Genomic DNA, 20,474 nt, shown 5'->3' with positions numbered 1-20,474 from the left:
AGAAGACTCTTGAGAGTCCCTTGGCCTGCAAGGAGATCCAAGCAGTCCATTCTAAAGGAGATCAATCCTGGGTGTTCATTGGAAGGACTGATGCTGAAACTGAAACTCCAATACTTTGGCCACCTCATGCGAAGAGTTGACTCATTGGAAAAGACCCTAATGCTGGGAGGGATTGGGGGCAGGAGGACAAGGGGATGACAGAGGATGAGATGGCTGGATGGCATCACCGACTCAATGGACATGAGTTTAATTGAGCTCCGGGAGTTGCTGATGGACAGGGAGGCCTGGCATGCTGTGATTCATGGTATCACAAAGAGTTGGAAATGACTGAGTGATTGAACTGAACTGAGAGAGGTCCTGATTTACACATTTTTGTTATAATATAGCCCAACAGGCCTTTGAATCCATGATTCTCATTTCTGTTTGTAATTGTGATTTTAGGATGACAGATCATAAGAATTCAGATAAAATCTTATAAAACTGCATTATATAATATAATTAACATCTTGTTAACAATAATGTTTTCTGGTAATTTTTAGATAATTTTGAAAAAAAAAGACATAGAATCATCTATATTGTAGCTAATATGTGGAAATACTAAAAATATTATAGTTGTTAGAATAAAGATGCATTATCACCCTCTGACTCAACCCCTTGATTTACTATTGGGGGAAAAAGTGTTCATCGTCACAGTGGGGATGAATTCTGAGACTGATGCAGTTGAATGGAGGTCAATAACATCAGACTTTTGTTTTCTGGAATATGAGTGAGCATAAGGTCTGTCACAGAGAACTGAAATGCTACTTCTGATATTCAGTGGCCAAGTGAAGACTATTGTGGCTCCGCAATGACTTATGTTTTGTCATTGTTACACCTCTATAATGTTAGGCCCACTGAAAATGGGGATTTTTATCAATTCTTCCTTCCCATGTTCTGTTTCTTTACATACAGATTCATCCCGATGCACTCACACACATAGACTTAAATGAGTATGTGCACATATATCTGCAAGAGTGCACACAGGTCTGTAGTGTTACAGTATTTATGACCATTGGTTTTAAGGTAATTACTGTTTGAATCTGTGCTTTCAATTACAAAGTAAGCCAACCTTAACTATGATAAAATCATATTCCCACCTTATCCTTTCCCACTCCCAGAGCTCAGTGTACAATATCTATGGTATTGAACATGCATTTATCATTTCTACTGACAATGCTTTTCTTTCCCCTCAACTTCCCATCTTTATCACATTTGCTGCTTCAAAAATAATTAGCAGCTGAATCATTCTAATAGCACGTGTACAGCTGACAGGGTATCAGGGAATGTGCCGTGTTTTTTGAAGATAGAAACCATCCCTGGATATGGGACGCATTGACCCTGTGACCTGAACAACCTTGTGATGACGAGTTGCCCTGTTCAGACCTGAGATGAGCTTTAGGAGGTAATTAGTTTTGAAAGATTGCCAGACTGGTTTTGAACTCTCTCAGGCATTTAAGACCCCAAATCCTCACTTCTGGTCCTCTAAGGCTTATGACAGAAAACAAAACAAAACAAAATGTGACTGATGAGCTTACTTCTTAACTATGTACTGCTCTCCACCTGCTTTACTACTTTAAGGCTCAGAAAGAATCTATCTGCTGAATCAATTTAGGAAAAAAACTCCTGAAAGCCTATTTTTAAAAATTAACAACACAGATGAAAAAAATTATTTCAAGTAGTTTTCTGGGGTTGATTCTCACATAACATAGTGCAATGATATTTGTGCATTCAACACTTAAGCACCCTGAATACCCTAAGTTTATGGAAATAGAATATAAAATAAAGTTTTAAAAAAATAATTATTTGCATTCTTTTAAACACTGATATACTTATTAAATAATTCACTCCCTTTCCCCCATATATTATTGTAATTGCTGATCCTAGGCAGATATAGACCATATATGCATACTATATGTATATATATATATATATATATATATACACACATACATATGTATAACTTTCAAGCAATACAATTACAAAACATATTCATGTTGCCAAACTTCCAGAGCAATACAAGTACATTTCCACAACACTGGAAGGTGATAGTTTACTTGGTATTAATTACTTGAGATAATTTTGTTTCTGTCTTTGAATAGCTCATCATTTTGTTTGATGTACACTTTTATACTCTGAAAAATATTAGATTTCTTGTTTTACAGACTGATCATCATTTCTTTAGCCTTTTCTAGTAGACATATTATCTAAATTTGTCTAGTTCTATACCACTCATCTCAGGTACGAAAACATTCAAGTAATTCAACTGACTTTCACCTATACTCAAATGCTGCTTAATGTTCCTTATACCATTATTTTGATACTCTTATACAAAACTCTGGGAGTTGGTGATGGACAGGGAGGCCTGGCGTGCTGCAATTCACGGGGTCGCGAAGAGTCGGACACGACTGAGTGACTGAACTGAACCGAACTGAATAAAATTAAAAATATACGTGTTCTGAGACTTCCCAGCTGTGCAGTGGGTAAAACTCCATGCAGGTTGATAGATGTGAGTTGGATCCCTCATCAGGAAATCAAGATCCCACATGCCATGAGCAACCAAAAATAAATAAAATTTTAAAAAATTACATATTCTCTTACCCCAAATCGGTTTATCTGTAGTAACCTTGTAGAAACTCTCATGGGTATAAAAGTTGATTGATGTACAAATTCATTCATGAAGATTTTGATAGCAGTAGAATAATTTAGAATTGACCAACTCTATAGAATATTATAATTACAGAATTGACAACTTATGGTGAACCTTGTCAGATATATGAACTCCAAAGAAGAGAATTTAGCTTCAGGACTATAGATGAGGCTTGATCACTCAGAGCTTTTTGTAGCAGGGTTTTATTACAGTTAAAAGCAGATAAACAAAGCCTCTTACATAGACATCACAAGTAGCTGGGGGAAGGGGGTGGGGAGTGCCCCACTTGCTAGTCTCATCAAGGCCTTATATACTTTTCAATTGGTTACTAACAATAGAAAGGTCTTAGCAGATCCACTTCCATGACATACACTTTAAGATAACAGGATTAGAACTAACATAGAAATGTCTTACAGGACCCATTACCACAACAAACATTTTAAGATAAAATGATTATTCAGAAGGTTATTCGGTTCAGTTCAGTTTAGTCAGTCCTGTCTGACTCTTTGCAACCCCATGGACTGCAGCATGCCAGGCTTCCCTGTCCATCACCAAGTCCTGGAGCTTGCTTAAACTCATATCCATCAAGTCGGTGATGCCATCCAACCATCTCATCCTCTGTCGTCCCCTTCTCCTCTTGCCTTCAATTTTTCCCAGTGTCAGGGTCTTTTCCAATAAGTCAGTTCTTTGCATCAGGTGGCCAAAGTATTGGAGTTTCAGCTTCAGCATCTGTCCTTCCAATGAATATTCAGGACTGATTTCCTTTAGGATGGAATGGTTGGATCTTCTTGCAGTTGAAGTGACTCTCAAGAGTCTTCTCCAACACCACAGTTCAAAAACATCAATTCTTCGGCACTCAGCTTTCTTTATGGTCCAATTCTCACATCCATACATGACTACTGGAAAAATCATAGCTTAAGGAAAAACATGTCCTTGAACAGGATACATTGTTGTTATATAATCATTAGTACAGAGTTTAAGGAAAAACAGCCTTGAGCAAGATGAGTTGTTTTGTGGTGTAATCATTAGCTCTGGGCTTAAAGAAAAAGAGAATGCCAGAAAAACATCTACTCATGTTTCATTGACTATGTTAAAGCCTTTGACCATGTGGATCACAAAAAAATGTGGAAAATTCTTAAAAGAAATGAGAATACCAGACCACCTTACCTGCAGCCTGAGAAACCTCTATGCTAATCAAGAAGCAATAGTTAGAACTGGACATGGAAAAATGAACTGGTTCAAAATTAGGAAACGAGTACGTACAAGCTGTATACTATCACCCTGCTTATTTAACTTATATGCAGAGTACATAATAAGAAATGCTGGGCTGGATGAAGCACAAGCTAGAATCAAAATTGCTGGGAGAAATATCAATAATTTCAGGTATGCAGATGACACCACCCTTATGGCAGAAAGTGAAGAGGAGCTCAAAAGCCTCTTGATGAAGGTGAAAGAGGCTTAAAACTCAACATTCAAAAAATGAAGATCTTGGCATCTAGTCCCATCACTTCATGGCAAATTGATGGGGAAACAATGAAAACAGTTACAGATTGTATTTTCTTGGTCAAAATCAATGCAGATGGTGACTGCAACCATGAAATTAAGACACCTGTGGCTTAGAAGGAAAGCGATGACAAACCTAGGCAGTGTAGTAAAAAGCAGAGACATTACTTTGCCAACAAAGGTCCATGTAGTTATAAAGCTATGGTTTTTCCTGGAGTCATGTATGGTGTGAGAGTTGGATCATAAAGAAGGCCGAGTACCAAAGAATTGTTGTTTTTGAACTGTGGTGTTGGAGAAGACTCTTGAGAGTCCCTTGGACTTCAAGGAGATCAAATGAGTCAATCCTAAAGGAAATCAATCCTGAATATTCATTGGAAGGACTGATGCTGAAGCTCCAATATTTTGGCCACCTGATATGAAGAGCCAACTCATTAGAAAAGACCATGATACTGGGAAAGATTGAAGGCAGAAGGAGAAGGGGATGACAGAGCACAAGATGATTAGATGGCATCACTGACTCAATGGGCATGAGTTTGAGCAAGCTCTGGGAGATGGTAAAGGACAGGGAAGTGTGGCATGCTGCAGTCCATGGGGTCACAAAGTGTTAGACATGACTGAGTGACTGAACGATAATAACAATGAAATAAGCACTTTCACTTTAATTATGAGAGTAGCCATCAGTAATACAAACCCTATTTTCTTAAAAATAACTATGTGTATATGTTCATATATGTATGTGTGTATATGCATGGATGTATACACAGAAAACATTGATGCACTCTGAGAACTTGTATAGCACAAAGCACATTTAAATTTTGAGCATTTCATTTTTATCAATAACCTGAACAACACAGTCTGAACTTGACTAGCTTGAAGGAACCAGCAGGTTATAAGATACTGAAATAATAAAGGATCAGCTGTATTTACAAGGATAACAAAATGACTAGCCAATTTAGTGCACTGGTCATCTCAGGGAAATAACTGTAAATTTAGGAAGCTATGATAAAAGTGAAAAAGCATTCATGATAGTTATTTAATGGTCTGATTTCTGTCAAAGTGGCAGTCCTCTGGAGAAAGTCAAATCAAATATTCTGGGATAATATTGCTGAAATCAGCTTGTTCATTTGATATTTGAGTCTTTTTCATAAAAGTGTAGCACAAAATATATTTTTAAAATCTCTGCTTTTTAAGCTCTTTGATTGCTTGGTTGTCTGGAAAGTGGGAAGTATTTACACTTTCAATTTGTCAGTTTTTTACTATAATGAATTAAAATAGTTGAAAATGAAGAAAAGTCAAATCAGTTAGCTATTTTAATATTTATTCATGACTGAAATAAAGTGTTGTAAATATAGTTTTGATCTTTACATCACCAAATTTATCTTTAAGAAAAGGTCAGAACAAAAAGAAAAAAAAATGCTGTCAGTCCAATTGGAAGTTACTATTTAGTGCTAGCATATGCACAGACTTGTTACACATTTTGAAGGAGACTTTCTGAGAAAATTGTTGATTTGGACTTTATTAATATAATCAGACTCTGTCATACTTAATTTGGGGTAAAGTAAGCAAACATAGTCTATTATTCTTCATCCTCATCATCTTGCTTTGTTTTATATCTTCTTTGCTATGAAAATTATATAAATTATGCAACAGCTAAATATGTAATGATTGTAGGTCATTGCTTATCTAATGTGCATATAAATCACCTGGGGAATCTTGTTAGGCTTCAGATTCTGATTCAGAAGGGCTGGGGTGGTGGTGATGGTTTAGTCGCTCAGTTGAGTCCAGCTCTTTGTGGCTCCATGGACTGTAGCCTGCCAGACTCCTCTGTCCATGGAATTTTCCAGACAAGAATACTGGAGTGGGCTGCCATTCTTTTCTCCAGGGGATCTTCCCCACCTAGGGCTTGAGCCTGGGTCTCCTGCACTGTAGGCAGATTCTTTACCAACTGAGCCACCTAAGGAATCCCGCCCATGCTACTTTGCTGAAGACTATGCCCTGATTAATGAAGGATCTATAGGGTCTATGGTTATTATATCATGTAGCATGGATACACACACACACACACACACGAGTCAGATCTGAGGGTGAAGTTACACACCTCAATTTGGAAGTCATGCTGTCTTCCCCAAAGGCAGCACATCCTCATGTCTGAGCCACACAAGGCCCTTTTTATTTTATTTATCAGTATATTCTTGACCTCATCTCTCGTCTTAGTGCTTTAATTCTGAGGATTCCAGTGTCTAAGACTTCTGGTCTCTTAAGGGTTATCTTTCCTGATGCCCCAGGTGATTGGCATTTGCAGTATACACAAACATTTCATTTGAGCTTAAAAGAATTGCATCTCACCACACAAAAGTGCTGACAGCTAACATATTTTCTTTATATACAGATGGGCTTGAAGTGGGCATCAAAGATTTGAAAAAGCATAATGAAAAGCCTATTACATATGTACAATCAGAAACTATTTTACTAATTTTTAACCTCACTTCTAAATTTCAGCCACTGTGGTTTGGCTCTAGGCCTCTGAGCTCGCGTATTGTTTTTATTTCAGTCAATCATGTAATCACAACCCTTCAGTGTTACCTTGGTTGTTCAGATGTAGTAGATGGGATGACAATCTTCTCATAGTGAAATTATTTATTTGTTCTTTTTCAAACAGTGAGTCAGTGATGGAGTCAGTTTTGGGACTCTGTATATCCCATTTCTTCTTTCTGCTGTATGCATGTGGCATTTTATGGAGGACTGGATTACTGAATGAGAAGGATGAATTTGGATCTTTATTTGGGTTACAAAGAGTTCATAAAGTGAAGAAAGAACTAGATACCTACTAAAATAAAACTTAGTGTCAGTCTTTATTGAGCATACAAAATGTACAAGGTATGATATAAATGCCACAATCTAAAAGTTAAAGTGCTAAAATATAATGTCGTGTATTTCCTGGATGGTACTCTTTGTGTCAAGGTACATAATCCATCTGATTTTCAGCTTACATCTAATGGATTCTTATCATTTATAAGTGTTTTAAAATATAACTGAGTAAAAATGGTACATGTGTTTGGTTTTATTCTTAATCATACAAGTAGATTAAATTCTCTTAGTTTTTCAACAAATGAGTTTTTTTTTTTTAATAACTTTCATCTGTAATTTAGTGTTAGTGTCCTCCTGTAAAGTCCTTCTTTTAGTACCTGCTCTTCGAAGTGAACTGTTTGTCAAATTTCCATTAAGCTGAAGGTGAAAAATTAATGAACCACTTACTTCAGATATTTCAAAACTAATGCAAGTCTATTAGTCATGCAATACAAAAAAATCAAAGATGTTGGTTTGTTCAATTACTGTTTAGGGTTCACTCATATTTAACTTTTAAATGCATTGTTTCAGATGCTTAATATAACATTCGGGAGAAAAAAAGGAATGTAGTTATTTTTTATTAACTTAAAAATATATCTCAAAGATAATTTTATTTATATAAATACTGTTTGTAACCCGGAACAGTTAATTAGTGAGTTGATGGGAGTGGGTGGGTTTTGAAGATTTTGAGAGTAGTTAGCTTGCAAGAAAGCACTAATATATAACAAGCATGGGATTCATAGAATTCTGATTAGCTTTCAGTTGTACCTCTGCTCCAAATTATAGACATTTAGAAAATCAGTAAGATAGAGACACTGAACTATTTTTCAAGGAATTGTTAATTCATCCTCCCTCCCTGCCTTCTTCCTTTTCTTTCCTTTTTCTTTTCCTTCCTTTCCTTTCCTTACCCCATTAATTACTGAGCTCTTGTTATGATCCTAGCAATGTGCTGGATAGTGTGTGTAATGATGGGAAAGACTTGCTCCTTTTCTTTAAGGAGTTTAGAAGAGAAAATCAAAGTGTTTTTGCATAGTGATCAGGTAATTAGAAATGCCAAGCACTGAAAAAAAAAGGTGCAGATAAATCACATAGAGCTGAAGGTGTCAGAGAAAGTTTCTTATAGAAAATGAGTTAAGCTTTAAAGGAAGTGTATATTTCAGAGATGTTCAGACATGTGATACATGAGAGAAGCAAGTAAAGTGGAAGAAATGGCTTAAGCAAAACATGGAGGATATAAATCACAGAATATGCAGGGGGACAGTTTAAGTATTAGCATAAGATACATGGAGAGGGATAGTAGGAGATAATGTTGGAAACATAAGGTCTGAAATTGTGAAGGGCCTTGAATGGCAAGATCAGTAAGGAAATTCAGTATTTGAATTGAGGAGAGGTGCAATCACGAAACATTTTAAGAAGTTTAATTTTGTGTTGGCAACATGTTAGCACCTAACATCCATGAAAACTGCAAAATAACAGATTGAACATTTGTTGCAAATACTGTCTCATTGTCCCCATCCACTGGAAGTTTCAACGGCAATTGCTAAGGGAGGAAATGCATGCTGGGAGAGCCAAAGTGAGATGGCTATATCAGGAGGACCTCTCAGCTGGCTTGCTGAGTGGGCCACACTGTCTGTGCCTTAGAGCACCAGCATGGAGCAACAGCAACTCGGGACAGCAACTTCCTTGTGGTATGAAAGTCCCCTTCAGTTGCCCTCAACTTGCTGCATGGCTGCTTACATCTTCTGTGTGAACCATGCAGGGCTTGATTCATGGGCATACAACTCACACTCAGAAAGATGCACACTTGATTCAGTTCCCTGCTATTGCCATGTTGAAATCCTTCCTACTTTTTGATCAAGAGTTCTTTGGCCACCTCATGCGAAGAGTTGACTCACTGGAAAAGATTCTGATGCTTGGAGGGATTGGGGGCAGGAGGAGAAGGGGACGACAGAGGATGAGATGGCTGGATGGCATCACTGGCTCGATGGTTGTGAGTCTGAGTGAACTCCGGGAGTTGGTGATGGACAGGGAGGCCTGGCATGGTGCGATTAATGGGGTCGCAAAGAGTCGGACACGACTGAGCGACTGATCTGATCCCACATTGTCATTTTGCTCTGGTCTTGTGAATTATGTGTCCAGTCTTGGTACTTTGACATGGAAATGGTTAGGATGCAATAAACTACATTACAGTCAAAATGCATGGTCGTATAGCCATATAAAAAGGAGTACTAACTTATGAGACCAGCTTTGTGTTTATACAACAAAACTGAACCTAAGCTTAAATCTTACTACTTTTTCTTCAAAGCCATGACTTCTGTGGCTGCCACAGCTAAATATGTTTTAGCTGTGTGGTTTTCCTGATGATAAATTAAGGAAAGCCTTCCATAACATATTGTGTCATTAATAATCTTCCTCCTGGAGCCTGGATACCAGTATTGTCGAGTTCTGCACCCCCTGCAGTCCTATCAAATTAAATTCTGAGAAAACCTGTGGCAATTATTTTCTCTAATAAAAGTTCTAAAAAATAGAACTCTGTGTTCACAAACATTATTGGCTGCCTGATAGTCATTCTGTTGTGTATTTCATTTTCTGAGTCAGTATAAATATATATAAACTGAATAAAAGTGTTTTTTTTTTTTTAGTTTTTTCCTTATGTGGAGTTTATTCTCTTCATTCTCTTTATTCTGAATACTTGTGCAATTTTCTCTTGCTTGTGTTACTATAGTTGTTTCTCTCCTTATTTTCATTTAATTTTTATTTTTTCAAAGTTATAGATGAATATAAATAGAAATTTCTACAAAGCTTAGACACATTTATAAAAATGTGTCACCTTCTCTCATCCTTCCTTGTGTTTCTCTCTGCTTTGTCTATATCCCCAAAGCAAGCACTAAAATGCTCTCAACATTTTTGGTTGTTACCTATTTTTCATATTTATTTCACTGCCTCTCAAGAGTATGTTTAATAGTTGAATTCATTTTTCAGTTATATCCATTATATTGACTTACTACTATGAAAGATAAAGATTTCATTTTCTTTCATCGGTTTCCATATTCCCTCAACCCTGACATTTTCCCTTTTTTCTTTTTTCCTGAAGAATGATATTTATTTTTGTATTAAAAAGTCATTGTTTATATTTCTATGGGGCTTCCCAGGTGGCTTAGTAGCAAAGAATTTGATTGCCAGTGCAGGAGACACAAGAGATGCAGGATCAATCCCTGGTCAGGAAGATTCTTTAGAGGAGGAAATGACAACCCACTCCAGTATTCTTATCTGGAAAATTCCATGGACAGAGGAGCCTGGCCATGGGGTCACAAAGAATGGGACATGACTGAAGCTACTACTTAGCATGCACACATGCACACACCTGGAAGGAAGGATTCTGTGCACCAATGAGAACAAGGCATCTGAAGGGTCTTAGCAATCATAACACCACCCCATTTAAAGGATGAGAGACACCCTTCCCTGTGTCTGGCATCTCCCTGTTCAGTGTCCCACCTACAGTCTCTGCTGGAAGGAGGACCAGGCACTGTTCATGTTGACTGAATGAGTGAGGGGTTCAGGAGAAGAGACTCCTTCACAATCAGAATTTGACCAATCCCTGCTGTTTTCAGCCCTTCCTTTACCCCCTTTTTAATAGGTAGCTGATATTTTCAATTCTCAAGTCTCTCTGGGTTCTATAATACAAATTGCATTGCTTTTCAGCTTCTTCACTCTGCTGGCTTATGTTTTGGTCTCCTTGGTCTGTCACATCAGTTGACACTCATCTGCTTTCCAGCTTCTAGTGTCTTACTGCTAGTGTGTCTCCTATTCTCTTAGCCCCTGTGGATTGATGCTTTTCTATCCCTTTGTTGTCATTTCAGTAGCGAATGGAAGTAAATGCCTATGTACAGTCTGCCATCACGAACTAGGTTACATAATGCTGTTTGTACTGAATTTTTATTATCAAGTATCTCAGATCATTTTTAACAAGTAGACAGTATAAATAAGGAGTAAACAAATAAATGAGTCTAAAAAACTTACCACTCATCATTTAAATACTTATTATAGAAAATCTGCTCTTCAAGTGTCTTTAATTTCTGTTTGCTAAGGATTCTATTTTTCTCTTTTGAATACAGATGGAAGCTTTAGACAACACCGATCAAACCTCACCTCTCTACTAGTGCAGCCCATCTCAGCATCTCTTGTTGCAAAACTCATCTCTTTGCCAAAGGATAGAACCACAAATGGTGCCTGCAGCCCTCTAGAACTTCCAAATAATGGTAAAATATTTAATGTCTTTCTGTGTGTCTTATGGTTTTTATAAGGCCCATCCATGATCATTTTTAATCTGTTTGGCATGTTTAGGATTATTCTTTCTCAAAAAAACCAAAAACATTTATTTCTGTTGATATGAGCATTTATTTCTCTTCTCTGGCTTTTCGAAAGTAATTCTATAAAGACTGAAAGTTGACCAAGCTGAGAGATTAAAAAAAGAAGAAAAGCATTTTGAACTGCAGCTAAGAAAAGCAGCTTTACAAATAAAGCATTTTGTACATTCATGAAAATCTGCTTAACATAGCTTCTCAGTTTCAGCTTCAGCAGGCTTGTTGCCTGCCAAGATTCAGTGGATAGCAGTCAGCTATCTGGGGTATGAAGTCTTTTAGTAGAAAGCATTAAAGCCTAATTCCTGCAATTGACTAAAAAATCCCTCTGTCTTTATGCATCATTGTTGGAGAGATGCTTCTTATACTGCAGTGCAGTTTGTCAGGCCTTGTTGGACCACATAGGATAAAACTGAAGTAGTTAAGCTACCTGTGGTGGGATGAAAGTCATGGGCTGCATCTTATTTCTGCCTCCACCCTCAGCATTAGACTACTAAAGGAGAGACTTTCTTTATATATTGTTAAATTTGTATCTAGTTGGCTGTGAAATTCAACTTTAGGGGTCCGTTTTTGTGTCCAGACCCAGAGGCTCAACTACCCATGTTTTATCTCATTTCTTTTCTCCTGACAACAAAAGCATAAAAAATATGTTTTGAAAAAGCCTAAAAAAAAAAAAAAAAAAAAAAGACCCTGAATGCCTTCTGAATTGCCCTTCTTAGGGACAGGTTTTTTAAAATTCTGTAGAATGAGAACCTCTTAAACTGATTATTGATCGAACATAGTAGGAACTATAGAAAATAATGCTAAGACTACGTCCTCAAAATAGGAAAGAAGTTGTTCTGGGGAAGCTTTTTGTTTAGCTTTTTCTATGTTCTAGTCTTAGCCCCAGATTTTGATAATGAGCTCTATTTGCTAAAATATGTAATTAACACTATACTAATAATTTTCTTGTAAGAAAAGTATCAGACATTGAAAAGATCAGACTCAAGTCCAGATTTAATTAACTGATTGGCTTATTCAATAAACAGTCAGAGTCCCTCCTATCTTAGTCTGTAGAAGGAGATCCTGATTGCCTCACGTCTATCAGCTTATCACATCAACCATGTGGGTTGACAGCTGGGTCAAGGATGATGCAAATTTGGCCAAACAGAGACATGACTCAATCTCTGGACTTTGAGCAATGGCTAATTTTAATGGTAGAACTGAATAAGAAATCATATAGCTCTAGGATATTTTGGTCCTTTTGAGGACCTTGAGGGCATATTACCTGACAATGGAACCAAGGTGAGGAAGGGGTAGATGAATAATGTAAAGGGAGAGAGTGTGAGAAACAGACTACCTCTTGTCCACATAATTTGATGCCTAAATAAAGCCTTGTCTGAAGCCATAGCTACTGAATTAGCTGTATATATGTTGATACATTCCCTTTTTAATAGTCAACTTATTTGTTTGATTTTCAGTTACTTAGAAACAAAAGTCATGCAACTGATGTAAAACTTACACTAAAGTAAAGAATATTTGCATACATGAAACAAGACTCAGCAAAGTGTAGTGAAGAGGATGTTATTTATATGGCAAATCCTGGGAGAACTAAGAAGATTGTATAAGGGATAGAAAAACAAGCAGAAGAAAAATTTCTTGCCCAAATATAAACAGATTTTTTGCATTGACTAAATAATTAGATATTGATGCCATTTAATTTCCCATGATCTTATTTTCTGTAAGTCTTACTCACTGATTATATATTGTCAGTCTTTGTCCTTGAGAGTCAATCAATAGCTGGGAATTTGAATTTTCATATATCAATCTGAGCTTGTCATTAAAAACCATGACTGCAATGAAAAAAAATTAGATGAGAAAGTATAAAATCCATTAGTATAATACAGAGTGGAAGCCTTAATGAATCATGTTAAAAGAAATATTTTAATATGTTTAAATTACTTTTGATAAATTGAAAAAAATGACTTACTATGATGCATAAAACTTAGTTTCATTAGTGTTAAATTTTCAACTAAGTAAGTTTGGATCATATATCTTCAGATAATATATCTTCACACATACAAAATGTATATAACTCCTATTTCTCTATTCACAATTTTATATGTTCTTTGTTCAAAATATTTTTATCAGAAGAATTTAATCTCTTCTGATAATGTTTATAATTCTTACATACTTAAAATGAATTTTGAATATCTATATTTCTAATTTGTTAAAGAAAGTATGTATTATTATCATTTCTTGAACAGAGAAAAAGATGTACTGAAAATATTATCTATAAACTTTGGTGATTTTACAATTTTTTGGCAAATAATACAAATTAGCTCTTGAGGAGACATCCACTAACAAAAAATGTTAGTAAAAATAAGTCTAGCATTGCTGTTTTTTACATCTGAGACTAATCATCCTGTTCAGTGTAGCTTCAGTGCTGCTGTATGTGAAAGATCCAGGAGCACATTGTGCTATTTTGATTAAAAAAAAAAAAAAAAGTCTTGAGCTGTGTGTGTGTGCGTATGTGTATATGTATGTGAAGTAGGCAATGGAGTAGTTTGGATGGGAATAGCTACCCACTCCAGTATTCTTGCCTGGAAAATGCCCTGGACAGAGGAACCTGGTGGGCTATAGTTCATGGGGTCACAAAGAATCGGACGTGACAGCGACTAACACTTTCACGTTGGATATTATATGGTGTGGCTTGGCTTTTGGAGGCTTTGTAAAAGAGAATTTCCCAGTAGATCTGAAGTAAAAGAGAATTGAAAGCTTATTTTAGAGCAGCATGGGCTTTAATAACTTCTAGCCATCAATATGGAAGAAAATATCTAGAAAAACATGAGGAAAAATGTAATTTATTCAGACAACTCCTACAAAGCATTCATATAGGTATGATGGCCACTCTTCAAAATTCAGTGAGCTAGACTGCTGTAGGAAAGACTGATAGATCTTGTGACAGACGCAAGCTAGATGTTAGAATCACTAAGCTATACTGGTGATACCCCAATTTTATGCCTCTTCAAGCTGCCAGTTGCAGAGTGAACCTAGGAGTCTGAGCAGGAAGCTGACAACAGAGTAATCTATAGAACTAAAGATCAGCCTTCATGAGCTGCCAGTCTGAAGTCCTCAGACAAAAGGAAGAAAAAGCTTCAGAAATCACTTTGAAGGTCTGTTCATCAAGGGTCTTAAACAGAGTGAACATAGGTGGGAAACCTATTGTCCAAAGTCCACAGAAAGTACAGTCAATTCTCTGTTTCCCAGGGAGTACAGGTTGGGTTTACAGAGGGTGACACAGATCTGTCATTTAGCAGAACTTCTCGAGTTTCCAGCTTTCCATCCTGACAGCTTTGATTTTAGGAAATGATTTAGCTTGGATCCAGTCTAGAGTTTTGTTTGGTTGTTTGCTGGGAAGACTTAAAGACAAGCTGAAATATACACTTTTAAACAAAATTCCTTTAACAAGTATTTTCCAACTTTTAATGTTTCTCAGCAATTTTTACAGGTTCTTGCATTCTTACCACATGTCACTTAAGTACATGTCACTCCTTCCAAATTATGGAAGTTCCAACTAAACTCTGTAGTTTATATATAAATCCATCAGAGCATACCCTACCTTTATATTTTAAAGATCATTTTTCATAATCCTTTTTTTCACAGTGGGGTGACCATTGTTATTTACTATTCTAGAAACTGCCAGAGATTCCTGAATGCCTTTCTGGGTCTATATCATGCCATTCCCTTCATGTGTCCACAGTTTCTCACCATTATTTTATTCAGTATTATCCACATATGTCTTACAAGTTGTAAAGCCACAGTATCCTCTAAAACTCCATATAAGCACCACCTCCTCTGTGGAGCGCCCTTTGGAATTCTACTCCAGTTGGAAGTGCCCTGACTCTCTCTGCTATGCTTTAGGAAGTTATTAACGTATGCTATGTAGTATGGGGATATCATACTTTTCTGAGGAAGAGATAAGCAATGTGAATTTTTGTTAGAATGTATTGTTTCTACTTTATTTCTATATGGTTTCAATTCTTTCAGGTTTCGTTTATAATCCAGTACATAATCAATGTCCCATGAGAATGTAAAAACAGTGTGTACTATATAAATGTCAGGTTTTAGACCAAGTATCTAAGATCATTCAAATATTTTGTATCTTATTTTGAACACTACAATCTCCCACAGTATCAATTTATTTATTTTACTTGTAGTTCTATTAATTTTTGATTTATATATTTTGTAGTCATTTCTTAGGTGTTTATAAATTCAAATATATCAAATATTCCAGGTTGGCTGAAACACTTACCAAATAAAGTTATCTTTACATCTAGAATGCAAGTCTTAAATTTGATTTGACCTGATACTAATTTAGCTACATTAGCTTTTTTATTTTTTTTCAGTCAGCGTCTTTATGCTATATCATTTTTTAATTTCAACCTTTTTGTGTCTTTCTTTTTTTAGTATGCCTAAAATAAGCGAATAATTTGTATTTTATATGCAATCCAATCTTTTAACTGAAGCATCTAATCCATTATATTTAATGTGATTACCAATGTATTTATGCTTATATTTTTCACCTTGATTTGAATTTCTACTTTTTACCACATATTTTCCTTTTATTTTGTATCTCTTTTAGGTTTTAGGTTTTTCCATTATATTTTTTCCTCTACTATTTTAGAAGTTATCAATATTTTTGGTATTCTTTTAGAGTTACCCTAGTATTATTGCTTCTTGGGTATCTCCTCTACTGCTCTGCTCTATGGTAGCTCTCTTGGGAGGGAATGGGGAGAGCTGTCCTTTAGGGTTCCTGCTTCATGGAGGAAGAGTCTCTTTTTTGGAACTACTTTCTTCTCTACAGCTTGGACAGGCCCAGGGCATTTTCTTCTGACATTTGTAGCCCATAAAGCTATCAAAATTAAAAAGTTCTCCAGGTTTAATAAATTTCCCTCAGCTTTATTACTTTACTTATCTTGGGTCCCATCACAACCTATATTTTCATCTAGTAATTCCTTACTTTCTTGCTAGAACTTAGACGGTAGTAACAAGATTTGTTACATATTTTATTCAGCATTTTAAATTATATTTAATGGGAGGGCTGGTCGGAATATCCTAGCCCACCATACCACTAGAAAAGGCACCCTTCTCTCATTTATTTCCTGACAACAAAAATGAATGACTCAGTGAATATACCCAAGTTGCTCAACATATAAATCAGGCTGTCATCAGGAAATCAATGATGCACTAAACTGTGCAATCCAAGGAAACTTAATTAGGGGCCTGTGGAGAATGAAAATGGAAACAGAAAAGGGATAGCTAGTTATTATTCCTCCTAAACCTAAAGTGAAGAAGTGAAGAAAAAGCAAGAGTTCCAGAAAAACATCTACTTCTGCTTTACAGACTATGCCAAAGCCTTTGACTGTGTGGATCACAACAAACTGTGGAAAATTCTTCAAGAGATGGGAATACCAGACCATTTACCTGCCTCCTGAGAAATCCGTACTCAGGTCAAGAAACAACAGTTAGAACCAGACATGGAGCAAATGACTGGTTCCAAACTGGGAAAGGAATATGTCAAGGCTATATACTCTGGTTATTTAAATTCTATGCAGAGTACATCATGAGAAACACTGGGCTGGATGAAGCACAAGCTGGAATCAAGATTGCTGGGAGAAATATCAATAACTTCACATATGCAGATAACACCACCCTTATGGCAGAAAGTGAAGAGGAACTAAAGAGTCTTTATGAAAGTGAAAGAGGAGAGTGAAAAAGCTGGCTTAAAACTCAGCATTCATAAAGCAAAGATTATAGCATCTGGTTCCATCACTTCACAGCAAATAGTTGGGGAAACAAAGGAAACAATGGCAGACTTTATTTTCTTGGGACCCAAAATCACTGCAGATGATGACTGCAACCATGAAATTATAAGATGCTTGCTCCCTGAAAGAAAAGCTACGACAAACCTAGACAGCATATTAAGAAGCAGAGACATTGCTTTGCTGACAAAGGTCCATCTAGTCAAAGTTATGTTTTTGCCAGTAGTAGTCATGTATGGATGTAAGAGTTGGACCATAATGAAAGCTGAGTGCTGAAGAATTGAAGCCTTTGAACTATGATGTTGGAGAAGACTCTTTAGAGTCCCTTCAACTGCAAGGATATCAAACCAGTCCATCCTAAAGGAAATCAGTCCTGAATATTCATTAAAAGGACAGATGTTGAAGCTGAAACTCCAATACTTTGGCCACCTGATGCAAAGAACTGACTCATTGGAAAAGACCCTGATGCTGGGAAAGATTGAAGGCAGGAGGAGAAGAGGATGACAGAGGATGAGATGGTTGGATGGCATCACCGACTGGATGGAAATGAGGTTGCACAAGATCTGGGAGTTGGTGATGGACTTGGAAGACTGGCATGCTGCAGTCCATGGGGTCGCAAAGAGTTATACGTGACTGAGAAATTGAACTGAAATGAAACATGAAATGGCAAAAGAAGAAAGTAGTTACAGGAACTGGCAAGTCTTTGAGCTTTAGGAGAGGCTGGTCTGTTAAAGCTGTGGATTTCATCTACAGATATACAGTCACTGCCAGCAAGTGACCAGTCAGAAAAGGTGATGGAAAATAATCTTCTCACCTAACCTGCTGATCATTTGTTGATGTCTTCCATTTGCTAAACTCAACTTGGAGCCAAGTGTAAAGGAGCCAGGTAGATGTACTCTATAGAGATTACCCTCCTGGGTCAGAGATCTGGTTAAAGGATAAACACAGATCTGGAAGGACAAATGGAAAATGTGCAGCATGGAGTATTATAGATGACTAGCCCGCTGACTAACATGATGACTTGTGACATGTAGACTGTTCAGGCTGAAAAATGTATACACATGTGTTAGTTTTCACTCTTAGATACAAAGAAGGTAAAAGATATTTTTCCTGGTGTTTCAGTTCAGTTCAATCGCTCAGTTGTGTCCAACTCTTTGCAACCCCATGGACTACAGCATGCCAGGCCTCCCTATCCCTCACCAACTCCTGGAGTTTACCCAAACTCATGTCCATTGAGTCAGTGATGCTATCCAGCCATCTCATCCTCTGTCGTCCCCTTCTCCTCTTCCCTTCAATCCTTCCCAGCATCAGGGTCTTTTCAAATGAGTCAGTTCTTCACATCAGGTGGCCAAAGTATTGGAGTTTCAGCTTCAACATCAGTCCTTCCAATGAACACTCAGGACTGATTTCCTTTAGGATGGACTGGTTGGATCTCCTTGCAGTTGAAGGGACTCTCAAGAGTCTTTTCCAACACCACAGTTCAAAAGTATCAATTCTTCAGTGCTCAGCTTTCTTTATAGTCCAACTCTCACATCCATTCATGACTACTGGAAAAACCATAGCCTTGACTAGACAGATCTTTGTTGGCAAAGTAATGTCTCTGCTTTTTAATATGCTGTCTAGGTTGGTCATAACTTTCCTTTCAAGGAGTAATTGTCTTTTAATTTCATGGTTGCAGTCACCATCTGCAGTGATTTTGGAGCCCCCAAAAATAAACTCTGCCACTGTCTCCACTGTTTCCCCATCTATTTGCCATGATGTAATGGGACCAGATGCCATGATCTTCGTTTTCTGAATGTTGAGCTTTAAGCCAATTTTTTCACTATCCTCTTTCACTTTCATCAAGAGGCTCTTTAGTTCTTCTTTGTTTTCTGCCATAAGGGGGGTGTAATGTGCATATCTGAGGTTATTGATATTTCTCCCAGCAATCTTGATTCTAGCTTGTGCTTCATCCAGCCCAGTGATTCTCATGACGTACTCTGCATATAAGTTAAATAAGCAGGGTGACAATATACAGGCTTGATGTACTCCTTTTCCTATTTGGAACCAGTCTGTTGTTCCATGTCCAGTTCTAACTGTTGCTTCCTGACATGCATACTGATTTCTCAAGAGGTTCCTGGTATTTACATTCTTCAAAATATTTTCCAATTTAGATACTTTTGCTACTTAAAAGAATAATATTTATTTAAACTTAAAATTTTTTTTCCCAAATGCATGCAAGCTCACAAGAGTAAATACATACATGGATTTATCTGTCTTTATGTGTTCACTAAAGACATGGGTTAGCTACTATTGCCTAGAAGTGTATGGTAAAAGAGACCAAGCAAATAGTTTCTGTTTAATATCTTTTTGCCAGTCTCACTTTTTCAGAACCAAACTTTTATAGTACTAAAACATATTTTGGGAGTATTCATGCATATTTTTTTCTTTTCAAATGTGATCTCTGTTATTACAATATGGTTACTATTTACTGAGTTAGAAAATAGATAAGTAAAAATATGCAAACATATTACATTCTGTGTTAGTCATTTTAGGCTTCTGTAATAAGATACCACAGACTGAATGTATTAGACAACAGACATTTATTTTCTCACAGTTCTAGAGCTAGTAAGTCCCAACTCAAAGTGCAAGAGAATTAGGATTCTGGTCAGAGTTCTCTCCCTGGCTAATAGAGGACTTCCTTCTCTCTGAGCCCTCACATGGCCTTTCCTCTGTGTACACACGGAGAGAGTAACAGATCTCTTATGTCTCTCCCTTTTCCTTTAAGACCACCAATCCAATGAGATTAGGGTACCATTCTTAAGATCTCTCTTAACTTCAATTTTCTCTTTAAAGGTTCTGTTTCCTTCCTTTTCAATACAGCCAGATTGGAGTTGAGGGCTTCAACATATGAATTTTAAGGGATACAGTTTAATCTAGAACAGATTCCTAATACCCAATAATTATAACTATCAATACCTTCCTATAAATTTATCTAGATTTATATATAAATATGTTATATAATGCGCTAAAGCGCAGGCGGCTGCGACGGGCCGCCCGCGCAGCCAAGAGGAGCTACCCCACGTCCGAGGTCTGGGGCAGAAGCCGGGAGAACCAAAGAATGCTCAAACTACCGCACAACTGCACTCCTCTCACACGCTAGTAAAGTAATGCTTAAAATTCTCCAAGCCAGGCTTCAGCAATATGTGAACCGTGAACTTCCTGATGTTCAAGCTGGTTTCAGAAAAGGCAGAGGAACCAGAGATCAAATTGCCAACATCTGCTGGATCATGG

The 20,474-nt window shown here is 36.9% G+C and overlaps 1 protein-coding gene across 8 annotated transcripts in view; it reads left to right on the top strand.

Moving 5' to 3' along the window:
- Positions 1 to 20,474, top strand: part of NAALADL2 (N-acetylated alpha-linked acidic dipeptidase like 2) — a 1,562,846-nt gene that overhangs the window by 1,092,149 nt on the left and 450,223 nt on the right. For all 8 annotated transcript variants that reach the window (XM_024995414.2, XM_059888525.1, XM_059888521.1 and 5 more), the window contains one exon: positions 11,152 to 11,295. In XM_024995414.2, coding sequence (XP_024851182.1) covers positions 11,152 to 11,295 — 144 coding nt within the window. The remainder of the gene's footprint in view (positions 1 to 11,151; positions 11,296 to 20,474) is intronic.

The sequence above is a fragment of the Bos taurus genome, chromosome 1 (genome assembly GCF_002263795.3).
Source record: "Bos taurus isolate L1 Dominette 01449 registration number 42190680 breed Hereford chromosome 1, ARS-UCD2.0, whole genome shotgun sequence".
NCBI classification, from domain to species: Eukaryota; Metazoa; Chordata; class Mammalia; order Artiodactyla; family Bovidae; genus Bos; species Bos taurus.
This window is presented reverse-complemented; position numbering and strand designations above follow the sequence as displayed.